This window comes from Tachypleus tridentatus, chromosome 6, assembly GCF_004210375.1.
Source record: "Tachypleus tridentatus isolate NWPU-2018 chromosome 6, ASM421037v1, whole genome shotgun sequence".
Lineage (NCBI taxonomy): Eukaryota > Metazoa > Arthropoda > Merostomata > Xiphosura > Limulidae > Tachypleus > Tachypleus tridentatus.
The window spans coordinates 115,538,690-115,565,908 of NC_134830.1; the positions used below are offsets into that span (position 1 = coordinate 115,538,690).

Genomic DNA, 27,219 nt, shown 5'->3' on the forward strand with positions numbered 1-27,219 from the left:
TCATCGTTTTATATCCAGACTAGGTAAGATAGAGTTTATTGATCAGTTCATTGTCACTTAGTGAGTCTGTTTGTAATTGACTGTGTTAGTTAGTCAGTTTACATATTTACTGTCGATTAATTAACAAGAAAAAAATCCAAATACGTTTTGATTAAGTTTGTTTGTGAAGTTATGTCTGCCAGTGAATGTAACCTGTAGCAGATGTTCTTGAAGAAATGAATTATTTCGTTATCGGTACTTGAACTGGATTCGAATTATAAACAAATGAAACAAATGAACCAAAAGAACCTACCTAATGATAGAAAACCTTACAAATATAGTATATTTATTATATTGTATTTTAAAAGAATAACTAAAAGTGTGTGTTTGTATTTGTAGTGAAATCATATTAGACTTTTTGCTGAGTCCAAACTAAAAGTTGTTGTCTTATTTTGTAATTTATTACATTAAAATTATATTTCATAGTTTTTGTGTTTTTTTACTTTTCATGGATGAAGTTTGCTTTTCTTATTACGTTACATTATTCGTTTGTAAGTTGTTTATTTTTAGGTATCTCATAATATATTATATTGTATTAATTCTTACATAGAATTAAAGAGTAATTCAGAATTTCATGAATGGTGTGTGCAAATATATAAGATCCTTCACTTGTTAGACATTAAATGGTTCATTCTTAGCGATTTAAAAAATATATAATTATTTTATTAGAGGAGCTGTATCACCTGTTCTTACACACTGAACCACGTTTTCGTTAAGCCAAGCTAAAAGTAATTATAAGTTTATTTTTTGCGTTGCAAATATAGATACTTTTTGCTACCTTATTATAGACGATGCCACTTCCACCAGCATTACTTGCAAGGCTTCAAAAACGAGGAATTGTTCAAATTGAATCTGATATTTTAGAACCGGACAAAAAGTCGGAAAACGAGAAAAGTCAAAATAAGCTAAATTCAGGTAGTTTATCCTAACTTGCATTAACTAGAGTAGTATTATAATGTCAGGAATATTGGTATTTTTATATGCAAAAACGGCTCGTTTGGGTTGAGAAAATATTTTACATAGAAGAGCGAACAACATTTCGACCTTCTTCGGTCATCGTCAGATTCGTTCAGGTTTTTTTTTGTGAACCTGACGATGACCGAAGAAGGTCGAAATGTTGTTCGCTCTTCTATGTAAAATATTTTCTCAACCCAAACGAGCCGTTTTTGCATATAAATTTCTCAACAAGTGGGTTTCTCGACATCACTGAATATTGGTATTTGTTTATTACTGCGTAATCAAAAGCCCTTTAGGTGCATAAAATTAAAAAGGTGCTGCTAAAAAATAGTGCAAGTGGTGCTTAAAAGGAATATCCCGGATATTCATCACAGTTCTCAAGTAATACGCTGGAATTTATTTTACAGTACGTCTGTCGTACTTTCCTCAGACTTTATTAGTGCGTGAACAGAGTTCATTAACTCATTAGCTGAACCGCGTTTTTTTATTCAGTTGTAATAACTGTAATATTCTTATCGATGCTATAATTGTAGCTACCAGTTTTGATTTCACTCCCTTAAGTTGCACACTTAATTCATATTTGGCTGGACATTTTTTTTTAAACCTTAGGCGTTTTTGATTAGGTATCATGACTTTTTTTTTATACACTAAAAAAAACCACAGCAAGTAAGAAAGTGATAAACTATAGTAACCAACATTAGCTTTAGGATCACAACCCTGTTATTTGAAACCAATCAATACAGAACCAACCAGACATTTTAAAATATATGGTTGCAGTTTTTCCTTCATAAAACAATGTTAATAGTTTCCTTTATAACAATGTCATGAAATTTGAATAACATATTGTCACCACCCTCGTGCAATGGTGAAGCTGTATGACGCATAATTATTCTTGCTAATTAAGCTCATGTCACGTGATTTTAAATGTTCTTTAATTAGGATAATTTCATAAAATTTAGTAAATTTGTGCTGAAAAGTTAGCAATTAATAACCATCCCCTTCAATGATTCTTTCAAAAACTTGAGCTAGAAACTGCTAATTCAGTTTGCTTGGCCTAACTGATACTTATGTATCCTTTCTCTTTATAATTTTAATACTCTAAACCAGCTGTTTTTAATTTGAATGACAAAAAACTAAAAGCAGTTTACTTTTACTCTAGGGTGAAGCTATAGTGAAAGTGTGCATGTGTTTAAGTGACTGATTATTAATGACTACTCTTTGTTATGGAATTTGACAAACCTTTCAATTAAATAAATATATCATAGAAATATATGTACCAATACTACTATGTGATAAATTAGTCTAAACATAATAAAAGTTAATATATTTCTGATGAAACTTTGAAATAAAATTAACAGAAATTAATTACAAAATGAAAGCTTTTGGATCATTTAATCAATTAGTGATTAACCACTAATGGTTATAAATTAACTACCTAGCAAAACAGTAGGGCCAATGATTACTGGCAACTTGTAACTTTATTTACATTGCATAAGCAAAAATAATTTAGATGGAAGCTTTGTATAAGACAGTGTATAGACAGACAGACATACACACCCAACCAGTCGCATGTATAATATAAAATTTGTGTTCTGTATCTGATTAGTTTTTGTCAGTGTCACTGTTCCAGTCTAAGTTTACTATATTGCATTAACATTAAGAAACTTTAATTTTACATGGAAAGCTGTTTGAACTGTATATTTTTCATATGTTTATTATACTGTCAGTGTACTTATATAATTGATTCAAACATATTTATATTTAGTAACTTCAATTATATTCATTTATTAAGAGCTGCCAAAGAAGAATAAAAACTTTTGATTGGAGAATATAATGTGGAATAAAATATTAATATTTTTTCATTAACCATTTCACAACAGGTCAGGGTTCATGTCATCACATTTATTGACTTGCATTCAAAATATTATTAAACTACTATTTTAAGAATTTTAAAAGTCTTAGCAATCGAGTACAAAGGTCATAGTGAGAAGAAATAGTTTGCCTTCTTGATTTATTGTCTCTATTTTAAGAAAAATAAGTTTTAATTTATTTCTAAACAGTAGCAATCTATATACATATATATATAACGTATAATTATTGAAATTTGGCTGTATTACAAAATACTAGTCTACTGAAACACAGGAAAGAGCAAAGGTCAGTTTTATATTGCTGGAGAAGTGACTCGAGTGCACTTGCACCAGTCAATGCAAAATATGTAGTGTTAGGTAGGCATGAATGGAAGGTCAGTATGATAAAAAAAAAACTATTTATGTTCATATATATAGCCCTATGAGACTTAAGCTACTTAGACTAAACATTTGTATCTTCACATTATAATATGTAGTCATTCAAACACACAAAAAGCATAATTTATATTTATTTCCTAATTTTTTATGATAGTTACAAGGTTGGTAAAATAACAGACCTCACACAGTTAGAGTAAAGAAAATAGCATAAAATATAGTCTTAACAAAAACAAACATTTAAGAAGTATTTAGGAGGTTTTAGAGATTGCACAAATAATGTTTGAGATATTTGGGACAAAGAATAATTTTTTTTAATCATAACGTGAAATCACTTTGTGCTCAGTTTAGTAACAAAACAGAATTTATTTTCACAAACAAATCTTTAGTAAAAAATATTTTATTAAAAAATTCTTAATTTTTGTACACAAAATACTTAACCTTTGCTAAAGGTCTACCAAAATTTGTTTAGATACACATGTTGTGTCAAAAGTTATATTACAAATACTTAGTGGGCAAGTGTGTAAACAAACTTGTGTATATTATACAGAGCCTGAGCCTGTGTTTTGTATGCAGTTTTATGACATGCCATATGTGTATTTAGAGAAGGGATGAGTTAAAAAATTGCAATAATATCAGTAGTTCATAGTTTTTGCACAGCAACATTTCAAAATGTATTTTAAGGTTATATAGTATGGGTTAGAACTATGGTAAAGCTCCAGGTGGGTTAGCCCTGTGGTAGAGTTCTAGGTTTTGAAGCTGGGTAGCCATCTTTACATTTGTGCAATAGCATAGAATATTCCCTTCTTGTTAAGTTATGAATGCATTATAAGAATGACAGTCAGTTCTGTACATTTCTGCTGCTGTCTGATTGCCATCTTTCTGTCAAATAATTCAGTGTTAAAATGGCAGCAGATAGCTGTAGTACAATTTCAGTTCATAACATTAGTAATTAATTTTCTTGAAAGAAATAATTTATGACAATAATTTACTGTAATTAGTTTTAAATTTGGTATGCTCTTATGGATTGATTATTTCTTGAACAGATTGAATAGTGGAATACAAAGAATAACATAAAATATTAAAATTAGGTATACATTTTGGAAGCATCTGTCTAGACTTCATGTTTTCACAAAATAAATTCTGTGTTGGAAATTAACATGTGGCATGGTTTGTATTGATGATTTATTATTGACTTAAGGGTAAGTTGGTATCAGCATAAGAATTGTGAGTGAAAGGAGAGAAGAATATATTTCAGTGTATCAACCACACTACATTTTTCACATCCAGTGCCAATTAAGCACAAACACTAGGTTTCCCTAGTGGTGAATGGGGAAATTAAGTTTATGATTATATGAGACAAATGTTATGTAGCTGGTCACGTAATATGGAATCCTGTAATCTTCAAGACAATAAAAGGTTAGACTGACAAGAGAAAAGAGAGGTGGTTAGATTAGAGATTAGTGAAACTTTTATACATTAGATATTTGTTCAATTCAAATATATTATTGTAAGTACTCATTTAAGCCTAAATTCATTAACTTTTTTTCTGTGAGAAGAGTGGAATGTTGTTATTGTTAATAATCTTAAAATTTTCTCTTTATTGTGTTTTTTTAACCCCAAGTTGTATTGGTGTTATGTCGTAACTTTGATATTAACATTTACTTTTTTTATATTTTAACATTTGACATTTATATTTAGAGATTGAGTTGTTTTGCTACAAAAACCTAGCTAGAGCTTTTTTTGTTAGTGTTTGATATTTTGTAAAAGTTGTGTTGAATAAATGCCTCAATTATTTTTTACAAGTATAGTAACATTATTATTTTATACATTATGACAAACACAGTTGTATTGAATATATATAGCTCATATAACTAATTTCTTTTCCTTGGTTTGTAAGGGGAGTTAAAAGATAAGGCTTTTTTTAAAGTTTGGGTAGAAAGTCCAGCCTTTGTTTGGTGAAAGGCACATCCTGTATTGACTAATTTAAAATGCATCACATTTAAAGTTAATGATTTTAACACTAGGTGGTGTACAATATTGCAATTAAACATACATATAAGTGATGTTCTAATATTTTGTTACTGTAACTATAACCAGTTGTGGCTGATTACGCTAAAATATAATTGTCAAATTGTTCTCTGTTTATCCCTCATGTCTAGTAACTTGCTGAGCTGGTATGATTTATATGTATTCTGATATTTATTAATTAAAATTAAATTTCAGAAAAATTCTCTTAAAGGACATTTGGCTAGTTTGATTTGCAGCCAACTGATATATTACATAGATATTAAGTTATGAAATCTGTGTAGAAGAAGGTGTGTTATTAACCAACTCTTAGTCACAGTCTATTCAGTTGACAGTTCACAAAAATAAAAATCTTCTTTCAGAGCCTGAAGAAGAAGTTATTGCAGAAGATTACGATGATCCATACAAAGTCTCTCAGCCCAGTATAGAAGCAGATCCCACTGAAGAAGGGGAAGAAAATTTTGCTATTGGTTGTCCTAATAAGTACAATATTTACCATGAGTGTACCACATTTTGTCATGAGCACTGGGGCTTAGGGAAGAAACAGGCATCTCCCACAACAGATAGAAAACGTCTAAGGATGCTGAAAAAGTACCCCTTACCCAAGGGGTGGGAGGAAGTATATGACCCTGGAGTGTAATTATTAGTACATTTCTTTAACTTCCACTTACTATTACCAAAAAATCTATCTTTATTAATTTGTACAGTGGTCAATTGGTTAATGGAACAGATATTTGAAAATAATAAAAGATGTGTGTGGAATTAAATTATTATGTTTGTAAAAGTTACTAATTTTGATTTGACATTTTTTTATAGCATTATTAAGTATTTTTCATGCTAAATCTTTATATGGATTAACATTTCATGGATTATAAATTTCAAAGTTGTCTAAAAAGTGATGTAGAGTTTAAAATTATTAAAATCACCTTTTAACATACAATCAAAGTGGTCATGTTTATCAGACTGAGCAGACTGAGTAAAGTCAGTTGGCTTTGAAGATCTTATTTGTTTAAAAACCAACTGTCATTGGGTAGAAAAACAATTTTGAAACTTAACAGATTAGTGATATTATTGGTTGACTGTTATCATACAAAAGAATCACTTCATTCTCTCTTCAATTTGCATCAAAAGCATAAAAAGTTACTTACAAATTTAAACTATACATCACATCTAAAGTATGTGGTGATTATAGACACTGTTTTTCTGTTGCACTGTACTGAACAGTCTGTTTTTACTATCCTTTCATATTTTGTAGTTAAAAGCTTTAACTTTAAACTTGTTGACATTTATATTATTTTAATGTTATAAATTGAGTTAGCTCGGTACTCATAATTGTTATAATTTTTATACATGTTAGATAATTTGATTGGACATAATTTACAGTAATTTAGATTTATACAAAAAAATTAGGTTACCCCATTTTGTTATTTTACATTTCTGCTTTTCATTGTCAGAGCCGTCATATACCACATGAGCTTATAAATAATTGACAGTTTGGCATGAAAAAAAAATTCCCACAATAACACACTGTAAAGAATAGTTGAATTTCTAATTGTTCAAGTCACATGATTAAAAGATCCTTGAGTACCAGTACTGGCAGTACCACTGCAAACCCTGCAGCAAATAGCTTGCAAAAATTGCATGTGCCTTTGAAGCTACTGAAATGTTTTCACAGATTGCATCTTAAAAGTGATGTAGGTAGTTTAAAAGGGATTTATTGTTACTTATTGTCAGATTACTAACTAAAATCAATGTAATTAATGATAAACCACTGGAAAGTTCTGGTATTTGATACTTTACCTTCATTTTTTGTGCTATGTTTTATTAAGCTGTAATAAAATGTATTTCAAACAAGGACTAAAATGAAGACATTTGGGCTTAATTTCATGGAGTATTTCAGTTATATACTAGTGAGTTGGTTGCATGCTGAGTAATTAGAGGGGTTGAACAACACATCTTTCTGATATGTTAGTGTATTTTATGTTGGAATTAGAAACAGTGCATATGCATCCTTGAAAGTGTGTGAAAAGGGGTCTATTATTTAGAAAAGTACTTGAAAATGTTATAGTAGCAGAATATATCAATACATCTAACTTTAATGTGTGTTGCAGAGTTGAGCCCAATAAATAGGTTTTTCTTTTAAGTCTATATTCATATGTTGAACAAATAAATATGAATTTTATAAAAGTTCTGTGGAATACAATTTAATTTGATATTAAATTTTACCTTCCAAAGAAAAGTGTTTGAAAAACATTTTTAGAGTGCTTAGAAAGCCCTTAAAGTGCTTGAAATTGATCTATGCAATTTAGTATGGACCATGTATTTATTCTGTATTATGTATTGTACATCAGTCAAAAGATTTGGAAGCAATAACTCTTGATTTTAAAGATACATTGTAATTAAATGACATTATGTTATCTTTCCACATTAAAATAAAGATCTGTTGTTTTTCATCTGAATATACTTTGAGTAATTGTTTTCTTTGTATGTTTTGCAGGGGTAGACACTATTACTGGAATACCATTACAGATGAGGTTTCGTGGTTGTCACCAAGTCATCCAAAAGCAAAAGTTTCGCTACCGGCAGCCAAGTTGCGAGGTAAAAATCAAAATATAAGAATCTGTGTTCAGGCACAATTTTGTCTTTAACAGACCTAAGCAGTTTTGATAGATTGTATGTTGTATAGTTTAATCATTAAATATAGTGTGTGTGAAAAGTAAATCTTGTTGAATTTAGTTAAATAATTGTTTTTTGTGTGCTTGCATTTTTCTTTCTGCTTTTTTGTGTTCAGACTTTCTTTGAGGTAATTAGGGAAGGGATGAATACTTGGCATGAAGGCTAGTAAATATATGAAAATGTTCATTTTTCTAACTATGCTATTATGTAAATAAACAAATCATTCTATTACTCGATATAAACAGTTCTGTTTAAGACACCTACCAAAGTCGTAAATACTTGTTTCTAGGCCTTTAATAAACTGATTATTGAGAGACAAAGTGAACAAGAAAACCTAAAATTATGTTTACTATTAATATAAGAATAAATGCTGAAAACTGAAGTTGTAATATTATCAATTTTAAATGTTGGATATTTCAAAATATCTGTATTTGCAAATATTAAAGATAAGAGTGATAAATTAACTCAGAATTATATGATATGTAGTGATAACGGTTAAAAACCAAAGTTTTTTAACATGCATACAATGATATAACTTAAATATAAACTTACATGTACTTGCAGACCTATTTACTGCTAAGATTTTGCCCTAGCTGCTACAGAAAATGCTCTCTGGCTATAGTTATTTTGAAGTGGTTACAGTGACAATGGGAACTCAGTGTAGCCGGTTCATTCAAAGTTTTCAGTTTGCTTGAAGTCCTGTGTGCTTGTATGTTCTGCAGGAAGCAAGCCACTGGCTGTTGTGAGTTGAGCACAAGTTTTCAATGGCTGCCTTCAAATGATTTTTCTCTGGTGAAAGAAGCAGCCATATTACAAAGAAGGTGGTGAGGTCAGCTAATAGTGTGCATTGATTTGCAGTTTACTCTTTTGAGTTTTATAATGTGTTGTGATAGAGAATACATTCACCCATCCTTCCCAGGACGGATGGTTTCTGTACTACCAACAAATCTCCTTTTATCATTGAAAACTGACCAGTTGGTAGACAGATGTTACTGAGAGCAAACTTTATGAGTAGGCAGATCTGTGCATAACCATATGGAAATACTTTTATTTTATGAAATAATATGATTTATTTTACAAAAACCTAATTGGCTTTTTTAGTTTCTTTAACTTTTTGTAACAAAAAAACAACCTTTATACAATACACTATATGTAATGTGTGTAAAGAATACAGCATGATTTGTGTCTAAAATTACGTACCTGTGTACATTTATGCTAACTGGATGTTAAATATTAATAGCCATAATGAAAGAAGCAGAGGATGAAGACATGGATGATCAAGGGGACGAGGACATGAGTGGCAGTGTGAGTTGTTCATTTTTATGATTGATGCAAGTTGATTGTTTGAACTGTTATTTATTTCAGTACTACTTTAATGTACTTACACTGTAAACTGCTTTTTAACTAATTATTAAGGCTTAGCTAGTAAGGCACAAATTTTAAAATTTAATGTTCATGAATAAGTGTTGTTTAGTGAAATTAGTTTGAGCTGTATTCTCTGCATTATGAAATTCGGGATGAGTTTTTTAATTTCTCAACCAAACCAAAATTTAAATTGATAGCTATTAATGTTTCTTTTATAGGTTCTAAGTAACGTATTTGTTTATGTAAAAATTGATGATATAAAATGGTACTGATTTTGATACACATTTTAGCATGTTAATGGGATGTAACAGTTGTTGCTGAATGTTACACGTTTGTTTTGTTCTTAGTTTGATAATAACAATCTTATTTGTCAAGGTCGATGGTCATATGCAACCTAATTCTATTTTTTATTGGTTTTATAAATTGGAACTACTGAATATAAAAGACCTCTTCAGTGCTGGATACAGCCAATACAGTCTGGCTAACATATTCACTCTTCTTGATTCTTGCTCAGACATTCTGATTAATAATTTGAAGTAACTTACAAATTATGTGCTGAACATACACTTCAGGCTTGCATACTTGAATTAATATTAATGTTACAAAGCAGTCAAAAAGTAAAAGTCTAAAAGTTAGTGTTAAGCTATTATCTGTAAACATTTATCAATTGTTTTTATGATCACCAGAGTATTGTTGTGAGGCTGTGGTGATGATTTTATAAAGTAAAAACATGATGAATGGTTCATTCTATAACAATGGTCATACATAATACTTTGATACTTATGGAATATTGACAGAGTTATTTTAATAGTGTAGTAAGTATTTATGTCTTATCAAGAGATTGGAAACTGTGTGAGAATTAAAACTGTGACTACTTTGGTAATAGAAAAAGTCAACTACTGAAGTACAGAACTTCATCAAAGTTAACACTTCAGTAACACTGCTGTCTATTGAGGTCATGCTTAACCAGAACTAATAAAGCATGTAAGTTTCAGTACATGTGTATCAGCTATAAGTGTAAGAAAGTTTCTTGTACTGTTTCTACCAACTTCACCAGTGCTGCAGCTAGTGGTCTCTAAATAACCTCTATAATAGAAAAAACAAACAAGGGGAAACATCTGTAATATTAAATTGAGGTTAATGATGACATTGAAAACAATGTTTCTGGCAATAAATCTACAAGTTTGTGAACAAAACTTGATGAAAATCAATTGTCCAAAACTTATTTTTTTTCCAAATTCATTAATAAATGTACTTTAATTTGGTGAGTGTTTTTACCTTATATGTTCTCTTTTACATATTTTTGCTTTTTCTCTTCTGTGCTGTTATTTTATTATCAGAACTTTATCAGATGGATGCTTCTATGATAGGGTGTGTTTAGCTTCTTCACAGATGATGTTTTAAATCTAACATCATCATGTTGTTTATTTGAAGGACTCTGAATCAGATGAAGGAGAGGAAAAGGAAGATCTAGAAGAGGACATTCGGCGTGGACATCAGGAAAGGGACAGGCATTCTGGCCGAGACAGAAGTGGACGAGGTAATCATACTTATATTAATTTGAGATATACTGTAATTGAGAATATACACTATTTATTGATTCATTGTTGTTGTTTTTTGTCAGTTTCATGTAAAGCAGATTGTTTTGAATATATAATGTTGTTTATAAGTAATGCTTACTGTGTGACATTAAATACAAATGCTGTAGGTGAAGGAGTGATGTGTTGGGTTATTCAATGACATCTGATAAATATGTTGATATAATGGCCATAATGAACAGTAAAACTGTACTTGGAAAGCTCATATATCTAACCAGTGTTGAGTGAGACAAAACTCTTGCTAGCACTTGTCCAAGATGGTAAATTAAAAACTGAAATTAGATTCAGAGTAAAGAACAAAAGATTATTACAACAAAGCAGCATTCAAATACACCACATCATGGGTATTTTAATGTGTATGTATGCATTTTATATCCACCACCATTATTTGGTAGTTCACCTGGCATGGCCAAGTGGTAAGGGCACTTGCCTTGTTATCTGAACGTTGTGAGTTCAAATCCTTGTCACACCAAACATGCTTGCCTTTTCAGCCATGGGAACATTATAATATGACAATCGATCCCACTATTCATTGGTAAAAGAGTAGCCCAAGAGTTGGTGGTGAGTGGTGATAACTAGCTGCCTTTCCTCCAGTGTTACAGTGCTAAATTAGGGACAACTAGTGCATATAACTTGTGTAGCTTTGTGTCAAAATTTAAAAAAATAACCGCTTTAGCAGTTGTAGTTGTACATTTTTTTAAATTTAGATTCAAATAATTTTCAGTTATACCATGGATATCCAACAGTTCTTTTAGGTGAAATTGATTCAATGAGTAAAATACAGTAATTTTATTTTCCATTTATTTTATACAGAGGAAGTTTTTGTTATACAAATTATACTTTTAATTTTATGACAGGGATCACCCAAAAATTTCAGATGTTTTAGAAAAAGGTCCAAGCTTTTATATTTAACAAATATTGAATATATGATTGGGCCATACCTCTTCCACCAACTTCATTCCAAGATTACTGTATACAGTACAGCCTTAATGATAGCCACACTTACTTTGAGGTTGCATTGTTTGAAAAATCACCAAGTGTTGTAATGCCATCCTGCCCATTCTTACCTTGTTTCCTTACTTTTTAGTGCTCCCATTCCTACTTCCTAATTTTTTTATTTACAAACATTTACACTTGTAAAATGATGTATTTTTGCACATATTATTCAGCTTCAGAGTATTGGAGTTACTACTTGATAATACTTTGACATGATATTAGACCAATATTACAATTTTTATTAGGATCAGTCAGATCAAACTACTTTGAAGTAAAGGTTATGGTGAGCAAGAAATCTTGGTCTGAACTCCTTAGAAATCTATGGGTCTTCCTTACATGATATGCATATAAAAGTTCAAACTTGTTATCTAACTTCAGAGAGTAGTGTTGCAATGACTGATGATTGGAAAAGATTTTATAACTTAAGAGAAACAAATATTTTTATTTTTCTAGTTTTGAGGTTCATATTTCATTTCATGCTTTCATTTTTGTTTTACTGATATCATAACAATACAAATTGCAGTGTTAAGCATCTGTTAAGGGTGACTTCATTTTAGTGTATTCTGATTGACTGACATACTATTGTATTGTGGTGAAAATAGTTGAAACAGTTGACCCCTCCAGCCTTTGGCCTGTTTTAAAGGTAATTAAGATTATGCCATACTGATGCAGGGAATGTGAGTGCCAAGTAAGTCTATCATTTTTCTAAATGTGGCTCTTCAAACAAGTTTATTCACTTGGACTCTCGGTATTCCAGCTTTGTATTTAAGGATGTTTCATGTTCCAAGGCTACAACTACTTATACACTATAGATGAGACTGATCCATTATGTGTAATTCCTGAATCATTGGTGCCTCTTAAATGTACTTTTGTTTTAGAATTATTCATTTAATTGGAGGAACAGTAAGGTAGCTTGCACCTTTAATTCTTCAAGGTGTTTATTTCCAGGGCTATATACTCCGTTACTTGTACATATACATGTCTTGTGTTACATAAATTAAGGTTTTAGATGAAATTAAACTTTGAAGAAATTTGTAGAAGTACTTTTCAAATACTTTGATTGTGATTCAGAAACAACATCTAAAGTTATTTTTAGCATCTGTACATGTAGAAAAGTTAGATTTTCTCTTTATATTTCCAGGAAGACGAAGGCCCGAAGATAAAGATTTGGATCCAATGGATCCAGCAGCATATTCAGATACTCCTAGGTAAATTTTTATATTTCATTGTCCTTTTTTTTATATGCCTTTCTTTCAAATTTATGAATTAAAACTAAATCAACCATTTTAACAAAAGTCCAAGGATACTGCTTTTGAGTGGATTGTTTATTTAACTATTATGATGTTTCACTTTCTTGTGTGGCCATAACTTGGTAAATAGCTGTTTTTGTGAAATACTTTGTATGTTGTTCCAACTTAGAAAACAAAGGGGGAGACACCTGTATTTTGATTCTAAATTAGATTTTAGTTCACTAATAATTAATGCTTCTTTAATTTTTCTTTTATTAATGTTGTTCTCATTGTCTAATATAAGGTTGTTGATGTTGATTTGCTATGCTGTGTTTGTAACTATATGATGGATGATTGTTATGTTCTTTGTTCATGATGTTTGTTTCTTATTTCATGAAATAGAGACAGTCACCTGATGATAGTCACATAAGTGGTTGGAACATCATAAAAAAGTGAAAAAAGTAAACCATCCATTCAAAAGCTGTGTATTTGGTCTATTATTTAAAGTATAATGGATTTCCTCTCCTCACAACAAGTATAAAAAAAAACAAAAAACTGTTGAACAAGTAGTGAAATATTATTTAATTGTCACAGGGGAACTTGGTCCACTGGCTTAGAAAGGAAAGGTGAAGCAAAGACTGGGGCTGACACAACAGCCTCTGGGCCTCTATATCAGATGCGACCCTACCCTGCTCCTGGTGCTATATTGAGAATGAATGCAGACATGAAACCTAAAGCAAAGAAATAGTTGACCAACTCGTATTACTGTAGAACATTATCTTACCAGCAAACAGTAATTAAGGCACTTGTACACATCCATACTCATATGTAATGGTACTGTAATAAACATTTAAATAAATGATAGAATAAATTAGCTGCAACTTTTATTTCCAGTCAATCATAACATGAGTTACAATCAAATTGTGATCATTAGAAAAAACTTGGTCGCAGTTAATGTATGTGTAATGAATAAATATTTCAAAAATGTGTGTTACTGAAGACAAATTAATAGTAGTACTTAAGTAAAGTTATAGGACTTGCACAGAGTCTTAATTACAACTCATCTACATCTCTTCTGTTTCCCAAAAGTACATCCATCTCTGTAGATCTTGTTGCTGAGAAATGATAGTAGGTGTTATGTTATACTTGTTTTGTAAAATGTTTTCCACTTAACATAATATTTTAATCCACTTTTTGTATTTTTCCATCCTTCACCATGTAACCAACAATACTGAACGGGTGTATTCATCTTACTTTTTTTATGACTGAATCTGGATGTTTTGATTTGTATCTGTTGATCCACATACTTTGGAATCATGTAAATGATCTTAGGAACAAATTAAGTTACAAACATACATTTAATAAATAATTAGATAGGAATCATATTTACTTCTTATACAACAATAGTTTGTGTCCAAGATAAACCAGTGTTTTTCTATACCAAAACAGATCATTTTTTTTGTATTTATTTTGAGTTTCGAACTTGGTAGCTTTACTTTAATGAAATTAAAGAGGAAAAAACAAACTTTTTTTACATTCAGTGAAAGCTTTAGTTAGATAAACTATTTCTGTCAATGTTTAATATTTTTATATTAATTAATGTGTTATTGACTGTTGTTTGTATGACTGCAACTCTTATAATGCTCCAAGCTGGTATGTTGTATGACAGTGTTATACACATTGCTGAACTAAGTGTGTATACAACAGTGCAATTAAGATGTACTTTATTTGAAAGTTTAAATTCATTAAATATACACTGTGTTTGCAATCTGTGGGTTACACGTTCAAATCCGTGTTCCACCAAACATTCTCATCCAAGGGATGTTATAGTGTGATGGTCATTCTTGCTATTCATTGGTAAAATGAATGTTCATCAGTTGTTGGGGGGTGGTAATGACTAGCTGCATTCCCTCTAGTATTTTACTGCTAAATTACTGGTGGCTAGTGTAGATAGCCCTCATGTAGCTTTGTGCGAAGTTCAAATCAAACCAAACTTGCAGAATATATATATTCACAAATTGAAATGTATTTGCTTGCATTGTGCATGGAATAATTTATAACTTTTCTGGCTAAATCAGTTCACATATTCACAATCTAGACCAAGTTGAAAGAATGTAAAATATATTATATTTTCACCCCTGTGTGTGTTTGTCAGCAAGGTTCAAGATTCCTCAAAAATGGCTGAATTTGGATGAAAGTTGGCTTACTTTGGATTATGATCCAATATAGAAGTAATTGGTTTTGAAGGATCAAAGTCACAAGAATAAAACAGATCCTTATCTGTTAACAGTTTTTCATACTGTTTTTGCTCTATAACTAGGCCCGGCATGGCCAGGTGGTTAAGGCGTTCAACTTATAATCTGAGGGTCACGAGTTTGAATCCCCATTACACCAAACATGCCCTTTTAGCTGTGGAGGCATTACAATGTGATAGTCAATCCCACTATTTGTTGGTAAAAAAGTAGCCCAAGAGTCAGTGGTGGGTTATGATGACTAGCTGCTTTCCCTCTAGTCTCACACTGCTAAATTAGGGATGGCTAGTACAGATATCCCTCAAGTAGCTTTGCACAAAATTCAAAAACAAAAAAACAAACAAGCTCTATAACTCAGTCAAACATTATTGGATTTTGATAAAACTTGGTAGAAATGTATAGAATATTCCTCATTTTTGTGCCTAAAATGGTCATGTCCGTTTGTAATGAAAGACACGTTTTAGTATTTTTTTTAGAGCTGAATATGATCAACAATATATAGCAGAGGTATGCACTCTATTGAGTGCTCCTCTAGTTCATAAATTATTATTGGCTAACTTAATATTGTGGTTTATTTTACTAAGAAGTTACTGTGTACAAAGAATTATTTTAGGTTCTCTAATGATAACACTATGTAACAAAATCTTTACTTTTTCATGTTCCTGGGCAGAAAGTGTTATTTCTCAATTGTTTATGCCTAAAGTAAATGAAAAAGACCTATTTTCCTTTTCAAACTTTGCTTTTGTGACCTGGGTAATGAAATTTTCAAATTTACCCTTTTTCCAGAACATTCCAGGTAGATTCAGTGCTGAATAGCTGATAGAGAATTTTCTTAAACTTACAAGAACTTTCTAGAATATTATAGTGCTTACGAGAATTTTCAAGAACCTTTTAGAATTTTCTGGAACTTTCCATAGTAATATATATAGGGGCTCACCACTTACCATTTCAATTTAGTTCTAGCTGCCTAAGTGAACACATAGACCAATCTAATTTTATCAGAGATGGCATCAAGAAGCTGCAAGCATTCTTCAGATGCATTCTGCTATGTATGTGGCCAATTTATCAAGACAAGAGCAAAAAAATACTTTGTGACAACATCTGTTAAAGTGTGTGAAGCCTACAAGGCATATTTCGGCATGCCTGTCGGAGATCAAGACAAACCCTGGGCACCTCATTTTACTTGCAAGCACTGCAGAAAAACTCTAGAAGGTAAGACAGACAATTTTTGCTTGCTTTAATAGTAAGAGTTTATATTACACAAATTTTAGACCTCTTAAAATTTAAATATCTTTTGGTGCACCTCAAAAAAGAATACAACAGCATCAAGACCTTGCTAGAATCCTTGAAGTATGATGAGGTTATCAGAGACTTCAAAATGGTGGGTCTCCAAGGAGGCTTTACCAAGTATCCCTGTTATCTTTGCCTTTGGGACAGCAGAGACACTGCAGCGCAATACAACAGGAAATACTGGCCACGATGAATCTAGTTCTTTGTGGGAAGACACAATGTCAAGTGTGAGCTGCTAGTGGACCTCCAGAAGGTGTTATTCCCACCATTGCACATAAATTGGGTCTTATGAAACAGTTTGTCACAGCTCTTGATGAGTTTGCAGCCTTCAAGTATCTTCGAGACTTCTTCCCTAAGCTGTCTGAGGTAAAGGTCAAAGCTGGTGTCTTCGTTGAACCACAAATAAAGAAGATCCTTGAGTGCACAGAATTCCTCAAAAAGCTCAGTAGGAAAGAAAAAAAAAAAGCTTGTGGCAGCTTTGTTGCAGTAGTTTGGGGCTTCTTGGGCAATCACAAGGCTGAAAATTTTATGAAATTGGTTGAAGCTCTGGTGAAGAACTGTGGTAAAATGGGAGGCAGGATGCCCCTGAAAGTCCTTATCCATGGTGCTCATCTTGAGAAATTCAGGAAGAGCATGGGAGCATACTCATGGGAGCAAGGTGAGCACTTCCACAAAGATATACTGGACTTTAAATGCTGCTACCAAGGAGTGTATAATGAACACAGGATGGGAGACAATATTTGGGGTCTCATACGTGAAAGGGATTTACATTACGGTCACAAATCTCGAAAAACTACTCACTTCTAAACATTTTTGTATAACTTTAGTATAAATACATGGAAATCTTGATTCATGTGTTGTTTTATTGTAAATGTAAATGTGCAAATTTGCTTGTTTTTACATAAAAAATAGGTTAATTTCTAAATTTCATTATCCAGGTCACAAGAGCAAAAGTTTGAAGGGAACCATGGCCATTTTCTGAACTTTTACAACATAAGCAATTAAGAAATAACATATACTATCCAGGAACAAATTTATTACATAGTGTAACTAAATTAGGTCTTTACCTAATCCCAGGTGGCTCAGCAGAAACTCTGAGAGCTTACAATGTCAAATGTGGTTTTGAAATCCATAACAGAAACATCATAAATAGTCCATTCTTTAGCTATGCACTCAGCAACAAACAGGCATAAGTACAAACTTAAGTTGTAGAGAAATCTTGATTTGTATAGCTTTGGTGATATAATTTAATAACTGTAATGAACTTGGTTTTATGTAACATAAAATATTCATTTACAATACCACATGTATAGGTACTTGTGAATGAAATATATTGTAGATTGAAATATTTAAGATACTTAAGTCATTTTAAGATTATCTTTAATCTTGTAGCACTTGGTAATTCATTTGAAAATGTTAAACTTAAGAAACTTTTTTGTGAATTACTGTACTAACAGCAAATAGTTGCCATCTTTCACTTTGTAACTTTTGAATCATGAACGTCAAGAACCACAATCAACTCAAGCAGAGCACATTTTGAAGAGGTTTTTTTTTTTAAGAATTATTTATTTATCTATGACCTATGATAAGAACAGTGTTCTAAGCTTCCTGTGTTGGAGTTTGTCTGCTTTTAGTATCTTCCACAGATTCAAAGTTGGGATAAATATTATTGAAAATTTGTATTGTTAATACAACAATGTCTGTTAATGTCAGCTTATTCACTTGGAAGAACATTTTTGTTACAATAATAATAACTGATAAGATGTTCTTTTCTTCAGTCTTTAGATCAAAACTGAGATAAGATGGAAATGTTGAACATTGTGGTGCTAGGGTCAAGTGTTCTGGAGGTGTTAGAACTCTGATATTGACATTTGACCTTATTTAATTCAGCAATAAAGATAAGATACAAAGTTGAAAGTCATTAGGTGTACATGGAATTGATTTAGTTCTTAAACATGATTTTGTTTACAATCTTTTGTGACATATGTTGTGGATCAAGGAAAAGCTACTGGTTTCAGTACTCATACATACAGGAAATTGCCTCTTTCTGCCTTGCAATATTCTATGAGGTGGACAACGAACACACTAGAGAGGGACATTACCCAAAAACCCCCGCTGCGGTTCTGAGCACCTGTGCCGGTTTTGATATCTATAACTTATCTGTCGGAGTATGAATACAGTTGAAAACAATGTGCTCCAGAGATCCCGAAAGGAACAGGAACGTGAGATATAATAACAGATTCCTGTTCGTGAGCACTGAAGACGTAGTTATAGGTCATTATCATCCCTGGGTGATCTTCTAGGTGTGTTTCAGGTTTCCTTGGTGTAGGGGAGGAGCTATACCATACAGATAAAGACATCTTAGAGTCACTCCGAGTCTGCTTTTACAAACTTTAATCCTGCTAGCTCCAAAACTATTGGAGGGATTCGCAGACAAATAGATAAATTCACAAACATACAGCGTTACTTAAGATGCAGTATAAATAACCATCTAACTGTTTTGACGCATTTGGAAGAGCTCTTATTGGATTTTCAACTTTTTTTCTGCAAACATTAGTCATACTGCCAGATAGTCGGTCAAAGGTACTTAGGATTTAGACAGAGTTGTCCCTAATTATGACTGTTTAGCGGAGTAAAGACAGTGACATCCGCCGTCACAGAGGATATTTCATCCGACTTTATACAAAATCCGATTTCTGTTTCCATTGCCAATGTCAAGAAACTATTTAACACGTGTTGTATATGAAACTTGTGAATAAAGTAAAGAAGTAATGCTCTGTAGAAGACGTTTTTTTAATTTTTCACTGTTCTTTCTATCCGCATTTCTCATTTTATACGCGTGGACAGAATAGATTAAAATATACTTTAGGCTTAATGACGTATTTTACATGTTAATTCTATTGAACACGTGATTATGTTAGAAAAATATGCACGTTGAGTAATGATGTTGACAAGCAAACTGTAATCTTATAACTGATTAACATTGTATAACTTTGATGTTTGTGGAGGTTCATAACTTATGAGTAAAGGTCCGGCATGACCAGGTGGTTAAGGTACTCGAATCGTAAACTGAGGGTCGCGGGTTCGAATCCCCGCCACATCAAATATGCTCGCCCTTTCAACCGTGGGGGTGTTATGATGTGACGTTAAATCCCACTATTCGTTGGTAAAGGAGTAGCCCAAGAGTTGGCGGTGGGTGGTGGTAACTAGTTGCCTTCCCCCCAGTCTTACACTGCTAAATTAGGGACAGCTAGCGCAAATAGCCCTCGTGTAGGTTTGCGCGAAATTCAAAACTTCTGATTAAAACTGGTAATTAAGGTTATTGAAGCATGTTGAAATACTGTAATAATTACTGACTAATAACGAGTCATTATTTGAATTAATGTATCATAAAAGAAAATTTTCAAAAACGTTTTTAGTTAACATTCTGAAAAGTATCCAGAAAAACTTTTGTGTTTAGCAGAAACTTTTAGCTTCTGCTATGCTCTGAAGTAAGGGTTGTAAAGTAAAACAAATCTCTTCATTTGGCGATAACGCATTGTATTTCTCTCTTGACATAATTTTGATTTTAACAGTACTTGAATATTCACCGGTTAAACGAAGAATAAAGTCCTTACTTATATTCATTGTGCTTACGAATGAAAAATTTGAAACTTTGTTAACTTTACACAATCGTATGAATCAATCAGTGACAAATTAGTTTTTGATTTTCCTTGTTCATTGATAGTTTAGCTGCTGCACATAAACGTTCAGCTAAGCCTTGTGAAGAGTACGAACAGTGTTTGTTTCTGAATTTCGCGCAAAGCTACACGAGGACTATCTGCGCTAGCCGTCCCTAATTTAGCAGCGTAAGACTAGGGGGAAGGCAGCTAATTACCACCACCCACGCCAACTATTGGGCTACTCCTTTATCAACGAATAGTGGGATTGACCGTTTCAATATAACGCTCCCACGGATGAAAGGGCGAGCATGTTTGGTGTGACAGGGATTCGAACCCTCGGATTACGAGTCGAGTGCCTGAACCACTTGGCCATGCCAGGGCCTGTTGTACAGATATTGAGGTATATTTTGCAACTGCTGCAAAAATATTGGATTTACGAACCCGTGACCCTCAGATTACGAGTCGAGTTCCTTAACCATCTGGTCACGCTGGGCCCTCCACTTCAGGTGATGATAAATAATTAGTAGAATATATTATAAACTTACTATTTGAAAACAGTGTTATTTAATTAGATAATGAATATTTGTCGAATATTTACAATTAGATTTATGTGTTTCAGTATTTTACTGTGACACTAATTTTGTATTTAAATGAAATTGCCATTTTAATCCATTAATGAATGGATTAACGAGATTCCCACTGTCCCTATCTACTATCTAGCGAAACCACAGCCAGGGGAACGGGCTTGGAGAAATCAGGACCAGAAACGTCTTTTCGTAGGAGTGTTAATAGCACAAAATTAAAGTATCAACAGAGGGACGAAATAATATACATTCAAGAGTGACGTACACCATAGTTGACTGTAGCTGTTACATGAATTATATAGTTTTGTGATATGTGCTTTTATATAGTGTTACCATCTTTAAATACAGTAAACAAATTTTATGAACAATGTAACTGATATGTGATAATTATAAGTGCGAAAGGTACATTTTTAAGTAATTCACCTTGATCTGTGATTACTTCCATTTAAAGACTCCTAGGGTAGCTCTATAATTTCTTGAGCTTAAACTCCGATCTTTACGTGTAAAAGTAGTAACACCAGTGTTTTACTGCAAATGTAATCATTGAGGTTTTTACTGTTATTATTATTATTGATGAGCTGTGTAATGAAGAAATTCATATCAGCAAGGAAACTCTTTATTGAAATGTTACAGTTTTCTTAACAGGTATATAGATACAACTATCAACACAAAATACAATAACACTCAACCACACTTAAGCATATTTTTGAACGTGCGCGTTTAAAGATGATTTATCTATTGGTTTTACTGAAAAGTCGGAATGGTTTCATAAGTCAATTAAATTGTTGAAGAAGAAATGACCAAGTTTATTATTCAAACAAAAATTTGTGGTACAGATGCAAACATAATCGTGTGAGACACAGAATTGTGTATATATGTCTTTTCTTTTTCTGAGAAGAAGAAATAAGATATACCTAAATGTATAGAAATAAAAACTTGAAACACTTTAAGTTTCCTTATATAAATGTGATAAAGGAGATAGTTGAAATAAAAATTGTTTTAAAGAAAATAGCAATCTTAAAACAACCGATTATATGTTTAAAATCAGCACCAACTGTGATAATAAGACAATATTCTAATTAGCACTGAGATAATAGTGTTGTCAGGGTTACCGCCAACACGACTGCTACTGTAGCAACTAAATATTGCTATGAAATAACTTGGTTATTACTCTTCATACACTCGATGTAGTTTCCTATTTGTGTTCGTTATTTCACCCCCAAAACAAACGTGCGTAGATGTACTGAATAAACACACTAAGTGACAAAACCAGTTTTATGTGTCTACTCGTAACACTAAAAATCTTCAGGTTCAACCATTGGTTCTACAACGGACTTTGGTGTCTTGTTCTGTAGCTGTATAACTTTCCTTTCAAGCACATTCAGTAAAACTGTTAGAACTGCCCAAATTAAAACGATGTTTTCAACCTGGTTTACACTGTGAAACCACTGAAATCAAAACAAGCAAATACTAATTATAATTTTAAAAAAGTAAAGTTTATTCGTTATAATTTTTCCTTTTTTAAGTTTTGCCCAAAGTTACACGAGAGCTATCTGCACTAGCCGTCCCTAAGTTAGCAGCGTAAAACTAGAGGGAAGGCAGCTGGTCATCACCACCCACCGTCAACTCTTGGGTTTGCAAAACGGCTCGTTTGGGCTGAGAAAACACTTTACATAGAAGAGCGAACGTTATTCGCTCTTCTATGTAAAGTGTTTTCAGCCCAAACGAGCCGTTTTGCATATAAATTCTCAATAAGTGGGTTTCTCGTCATCACTGAACTCTTGGGTTACTTTATACCAACGAATAGTGGGAAGGGCGGGCATGTTTGGTGTGACGAGGATTCAAACTCGCGACCCTCGCCTTTACCGACCTGGCCATGCCGGGCCGTTTGATGGCAGGAAACGAAAATAAATAGAATACAATAGGTATTAGTAAGATAGAATAATGAATACTTTCCACTACTATAAAATTGAGCTTTATTGTTTTTAGCCACGTGATATCTTCAGAGCTTCAAGTTTTATCCTCATCCTCAAAAAGAAAGAAAAAAAGGCAAATGTTCTGGGTCTTACTACATAGAAATATTGTTTTAAACACACTTCGTGATGGAACAACTTATTATATTTAAGAATGATATTTTGAGCAATTGTTCTTCGTCAAGTGTTAATTGAACAATGTAGAAAGAGACTTACTTGGTGTTTTGGGTGAGTAATGTGAACCTTCTGGTTTCGGTTTTCCATCTTGACTCTGACGACCGCTAGTGATGACCTATTGTGAAACGAAAAACAGTATGTAGCTTACAAATGACTGTATAGGTTAATCTTCGCAAAGCATTTATAGGGTTCGTTTTATTTCAGAAAAAAACGTTTTGTGCTACTTAATGAGTAGTGAAGCGTAAATATATATATATTCTATAGTTTTTAGTGAAAATAATAAAATAATAAGGAAGAACTGCATTAAAAACAGCAAGTCTAAACCTCTGACTTATTATATTTGTTGTTTTAACTAAAAAACAAGATCCCAGAATGAAAGCTACAATGTGGAATTATAAACCTAGGGTACATTTTATAATTCCACATTGTAGCTTGTACCCCAGGATATTTTCAGTTGATGCAGCGTTTTTTGTTTAATTTGTTTTTGAGCTAAAATAACAATTTATATATTTTACGTATATATGTATATATACTTGTTTGATCATTTTGTGGGCTAGTTGGAATAAGACGATCTTAGAAACTACAGCTGGTGCACAACATTTTTTTTTTAGAATAAATGTAACTAAAATAATGAGAACTTCAGGTATATAAGAAAGCCAGTGTTAAAGTTAGGATTTGAGATCATATTTGAACAGATCTTGTTGAGTGCATGGAATTAAATTCGATGTGCTTACTTTGGTTTGTTTCGAATTTCGCGCATAGTTACACGAGGGCTATCTGCGCTAGCCGTCCCTAATTTAGCAGTGTAACACTAGAGGGTAGGCAGCTAGACATTACCAAACACCGCCATCTCTTGGGCTACTTCTTTTACCAAATAATATTGGGACTGATCGCGACATTATAACGCCGCCACGGCTGAAAGGGTGAACATATTTTGTGTGGCGGGTATTCGAACTTGTGACCCTCGGATTACGAGTCGAGTGCCTTAACCACCTGGCCATACTGAGCCTTATTGTAAATGGATTTAAGTTCAAAGTATGAAAGTTGTTAGACTGTTACTCAATCAACCATGCTTTTCTTGTGGTCAATGAGATGCAGGATTTTAAGGATGGAATCACTTCAAAATTTTTATCTGTTGGTGTTGGGAAAGTAAACTGCAAATGTTGTTTATGAATCTAAGTTATAAAGCATTATTCGGAGCGATTCGTTCTTATAATCTTCATACGGGTTCAATACTTTCTCGTCCTTAAACGTCATAATCTGTTCTCATTGCTCAATTTTAATTTATATCGTGAGTTACTTTGCTCCAAAGCTAATGTATAACTAGTATCACTATTCCAGTTTGATAATATTACACCTTTCACTCAGTACAGCTTACATTCTGAAGATATGATCTCACCTCGATTTTTGCAGTCAGGTTAGTCTTCTTGTTATTAAAAATGTGCTATTTTTAATGATTTACATTAATAAAAAAAAAAGGATTATAGGGTTGGTACATTTTAACAAATTTTAACAGACATTTTTTTATAATAAAGGAAAACTTGTTGATGTTCAACTAAAGTGATTTCTTCAATATAGGTTCTTTGCTGTTATTGTTTAAGTAAAGTGGGAGTTAAATACTTCGCTATAACCAAAACAAACTGTAAAAAAATGACATCATAGATGGCTCTCCAGTAGCTCTAACATACCGATTTTCACTTTTCAGGTCCTCTGGAAACTGTCTCTGTAAGAAATTACGTGAATGTATATAGAATTTCGTTAGCTAGATCACAGCAACAAAACCATTAAATACAGTCCAAATTATGGTTTTTGTAAGTGAATAATTTCATTAGAAGGTTCAACACGAACAATATACTAACAAGTTAAGGAGTTAAAACATGAAGAAGGCTCCGTCTCTACTAGTTTCACTTCCTTAAATAATAATTTATTTTGTTTTCAAGCACAAAGTTGCAGAATAGATTATGTGTGCAGAGCTTACCACAAAGGTCAAATCAGTAACTTTAGTGTTATAACCCCTCAGGTATACCGTTGGACTTACTAGGGGTACACTGTTCTAAAGCTGATTCTATTTTTTTATTGTGTGTGTGAAAACAAGTATGAATTTTAAACAGCAACGTGTGTGAAAACATGTATGAATTTTAAACAGTAACACAGCTTGGTTACGGTACTTACCCCCTTATCCACCGTAAGTGAGGGACATTCTTAGTGGACCGTTATTAATTTCTGTTACACGAACTAAAAGACTTGAAGGTATCGGTCGCGTTTCGTATAACTTTTATATGTGTTTGAAAATAATTCTCTATCTCAGAAGTGAAAATGTTTCCAAGGTCCCGCTAATTTATTTGTGCCTCATACTAACTGAATATTATTGTTACCTTTAAACGAGACACAAATCAGTTTATAATATATTATATTTAACATCAATCACTGTGTTATTGTTTTTGTAAAAAGAAGGATCAAAATCTGGATCCCTCAAAGCGACACTGTAGTCTATAATTTATATGAGCAAATAATATTAAATGGTATTTAAGTATTTAGATTGAAAAAAGGATTTCTCGGAGATGATGAACAGTGACAGTGTATAAGCCATTAGGTTTACAGCTAGAAATTATTTTAACAATATTTAAAGGTTGAAATTAAAACAATGATGTAATGTGGAGGATGAACTTGTCTCGAGTATTTAGAAGAATTGCAATTATAGTTTTTTTTTGTAAAACATTGAAAATCAATGTAATAGGACTTGTAAAGGAAGAAGGATTTCATCTGGTTGATGATTGGCCAACAAAGTATGACATGTTTGTTAAAAGAAAAGAAACAGTAATCTAGAGATAGTTAACTAATAATAGATAAAATGATCGGCAGGAGAGAGGAGACAGCGTCTGGGGAGATTTACCATTAAGAAATAACATGTTTCCCAAACGAGAAGAGACTGTAACCTGATGACGGATAACCAATAAGATATGGAATACTTTTTAGAATAAAGATACCTTATTGTGGTGATGGATCACCAGTAAAAGAAAAAAAAAGTTAAAACAGAGGAGACTGTAGTCTAGTAATAGATGACTGATAATAAATTATATACTTGTTAAAACAGAAGACACTGTAGGCTAGTAATGGATGACTACTAACAAATTATATACTTGTTAAAACAGAGGAGACTGTAATGTCATGATAACATTATTGTTAAAATAGAAAGGAAAGCAGTCTTATGATGGATGAACAACGAGAGCTGACATGTTTGTTAAAGGGAAGAAACAGCGTCTAGGGAGATTTACCAATACGACATGGTATGCTTGTTAAAGAGAATATAAGATAATTAGGAAGGGCTAACCAATAAGGAGATGACATGCTTTTAAAGAGAAGAAAGAATGTATTAGGAGGATTGACCAACTGATGGCATGCTTGTTAAGGGGAAAAGAGAGTGTCTTGGGAGAACTGACCAGTAGGAGATGACATGCTTGTTAAAGAGAAAAAACGTTAGAATATGTCATATTTGTTAAACGAGAAGATGTGGTAGTCAGGTGATAGTTGGTCTGTGTTTTACAACAGGTTTCGATACCCCTGTTGGGCACAGTAACAACTCATTGTGTAGCTTTGTGCTTTATAGCAAATAAATAAAAAACAACATATTAATTAAACACGTTTTAGTAATTTTTTATCAATGTTTTTGTTTGCTACCCGACAAAAAATGTTTATTTTTTAGGATTGTTAGTTAGTTTAGGATCTAGTTAGCGACAAACATTTTAAAAACGTGGCGCTTGTTCATTAGAATAATTAATCTAGAGATACTTCTGTACAAAATAACTTACCTGATGTCTAGCCGAAAGAGAATTTTTTCTCAGTTTCACAGAGTAGAGTATCTTCCTTAAAGAACAAAAATACAGACTCACTGTAACTGATCTCTTACGATAAATATGATAGTTGCATGTATATACAAATATCGGTTATATCGTTATTTATTTTATTTGTTCGTTTTTGAATTTCGCACAAAGCTACTCGAGGGCTATCTGTGCTAGCCGTTTCTAATTTAGCAGTGTAAGACTAGAGGGAGGGCATCTAGTCATCACCACCCACCGCCAACTCTTGGGCTACTCTTTTACCTACGAATAGTGGGATTGACCATAACATTATAACGCCCCCACGGCTGAAA

At 32.4% G+C, this 27,219-nt stretch overlaps 2 protein-coding genes across 2 annotated transcripts in view; one reads left to right on the forward strand and one right to left on the reverse strand.

Moving 5' to 3' along the window:
- The first annotated feature begins 710 nt into the window (after positions 1 to 710).
- PQBP1 (poly-glutamine tract binding protein 1) lies at positions 711 to 14,005 on the forward strand. The gene is made up of 7 exons (XM_076507145.1): positions 711 to 954; positions 5,630 to 5,903; positions 7,765 to 7,865; positions 9,184 to 9,248; positions 10,743 to 10,848; positions 13,044 to 13,110; positions 13,726 to 14,005. Exons 1-7 carry the CDS (start codon positions 831 to 833, stop codon positions 13,877 to 13,879), a joined length of 891 nt encoding a protein of 296 aa, XP_076363260.1. The 5' UTR covers positions 711 to 830; the 3' UTR covers positions 13,880 to 14,005.
- A 7,608-nt stretch (positions 14,006 to 21,613) lies between these two features.
- LOC143251693 (epithelial sodium channel subunit alpha-like) overlaps positions 21,614 to 27,219 on the reverse strand; it is a 29,504-nt gene continuing 23,898 nt past the window's right edge. The window contains exons 8-11 of the mRNA XM_076502941.1: positions 26,879 to 26,933; positions 24,758 to 24,792; positions 23,109 to 23,184; positions 21,614 to 22,367 (exon numbers count right to left, since the gene is read on the reverse strand). Coding sequence (XP_076359056.1) covers positions 22,215 to 22,367; positions 23,109 to 23,184; positions 24,758 to 24,792; positions 26,879 to 26,933 — 319 coding nt within the window. The 3' untranslated portion in view covers positions 21,614 to 22,214. The remainder of the gene's footprint in view (positions 22,368 to 23,108; positions 23,185 to 24,757; positions 24,793 to 26,878; positions 26,934 to 27,219) is intronic.

Bases quoted from the DNA above. Each gene is read 5' to 3' on its own strand.
- PQBP1 (XM_076507145.1), top strand. From the start codon at position 831: ATGCCACTTCCACCAGCATTACTTGCAAGGCTTCAAAAACGAGGAATT. The intron at 955-5,629 runs GTAGTTTATCCT...ATCTTCTTTCAG, and splicing joins TCAAAATAAGCTAAATTCAG to AGCCTGAAGAAGAAGTTATT. The intron at 9,249-10,742 runs GTGAGTTGTTCA...GTTTATTTGAAG, and splicing joins ACGAGGACATGAGTGGCAGT to GACTCTGAATCAGATGAAGG.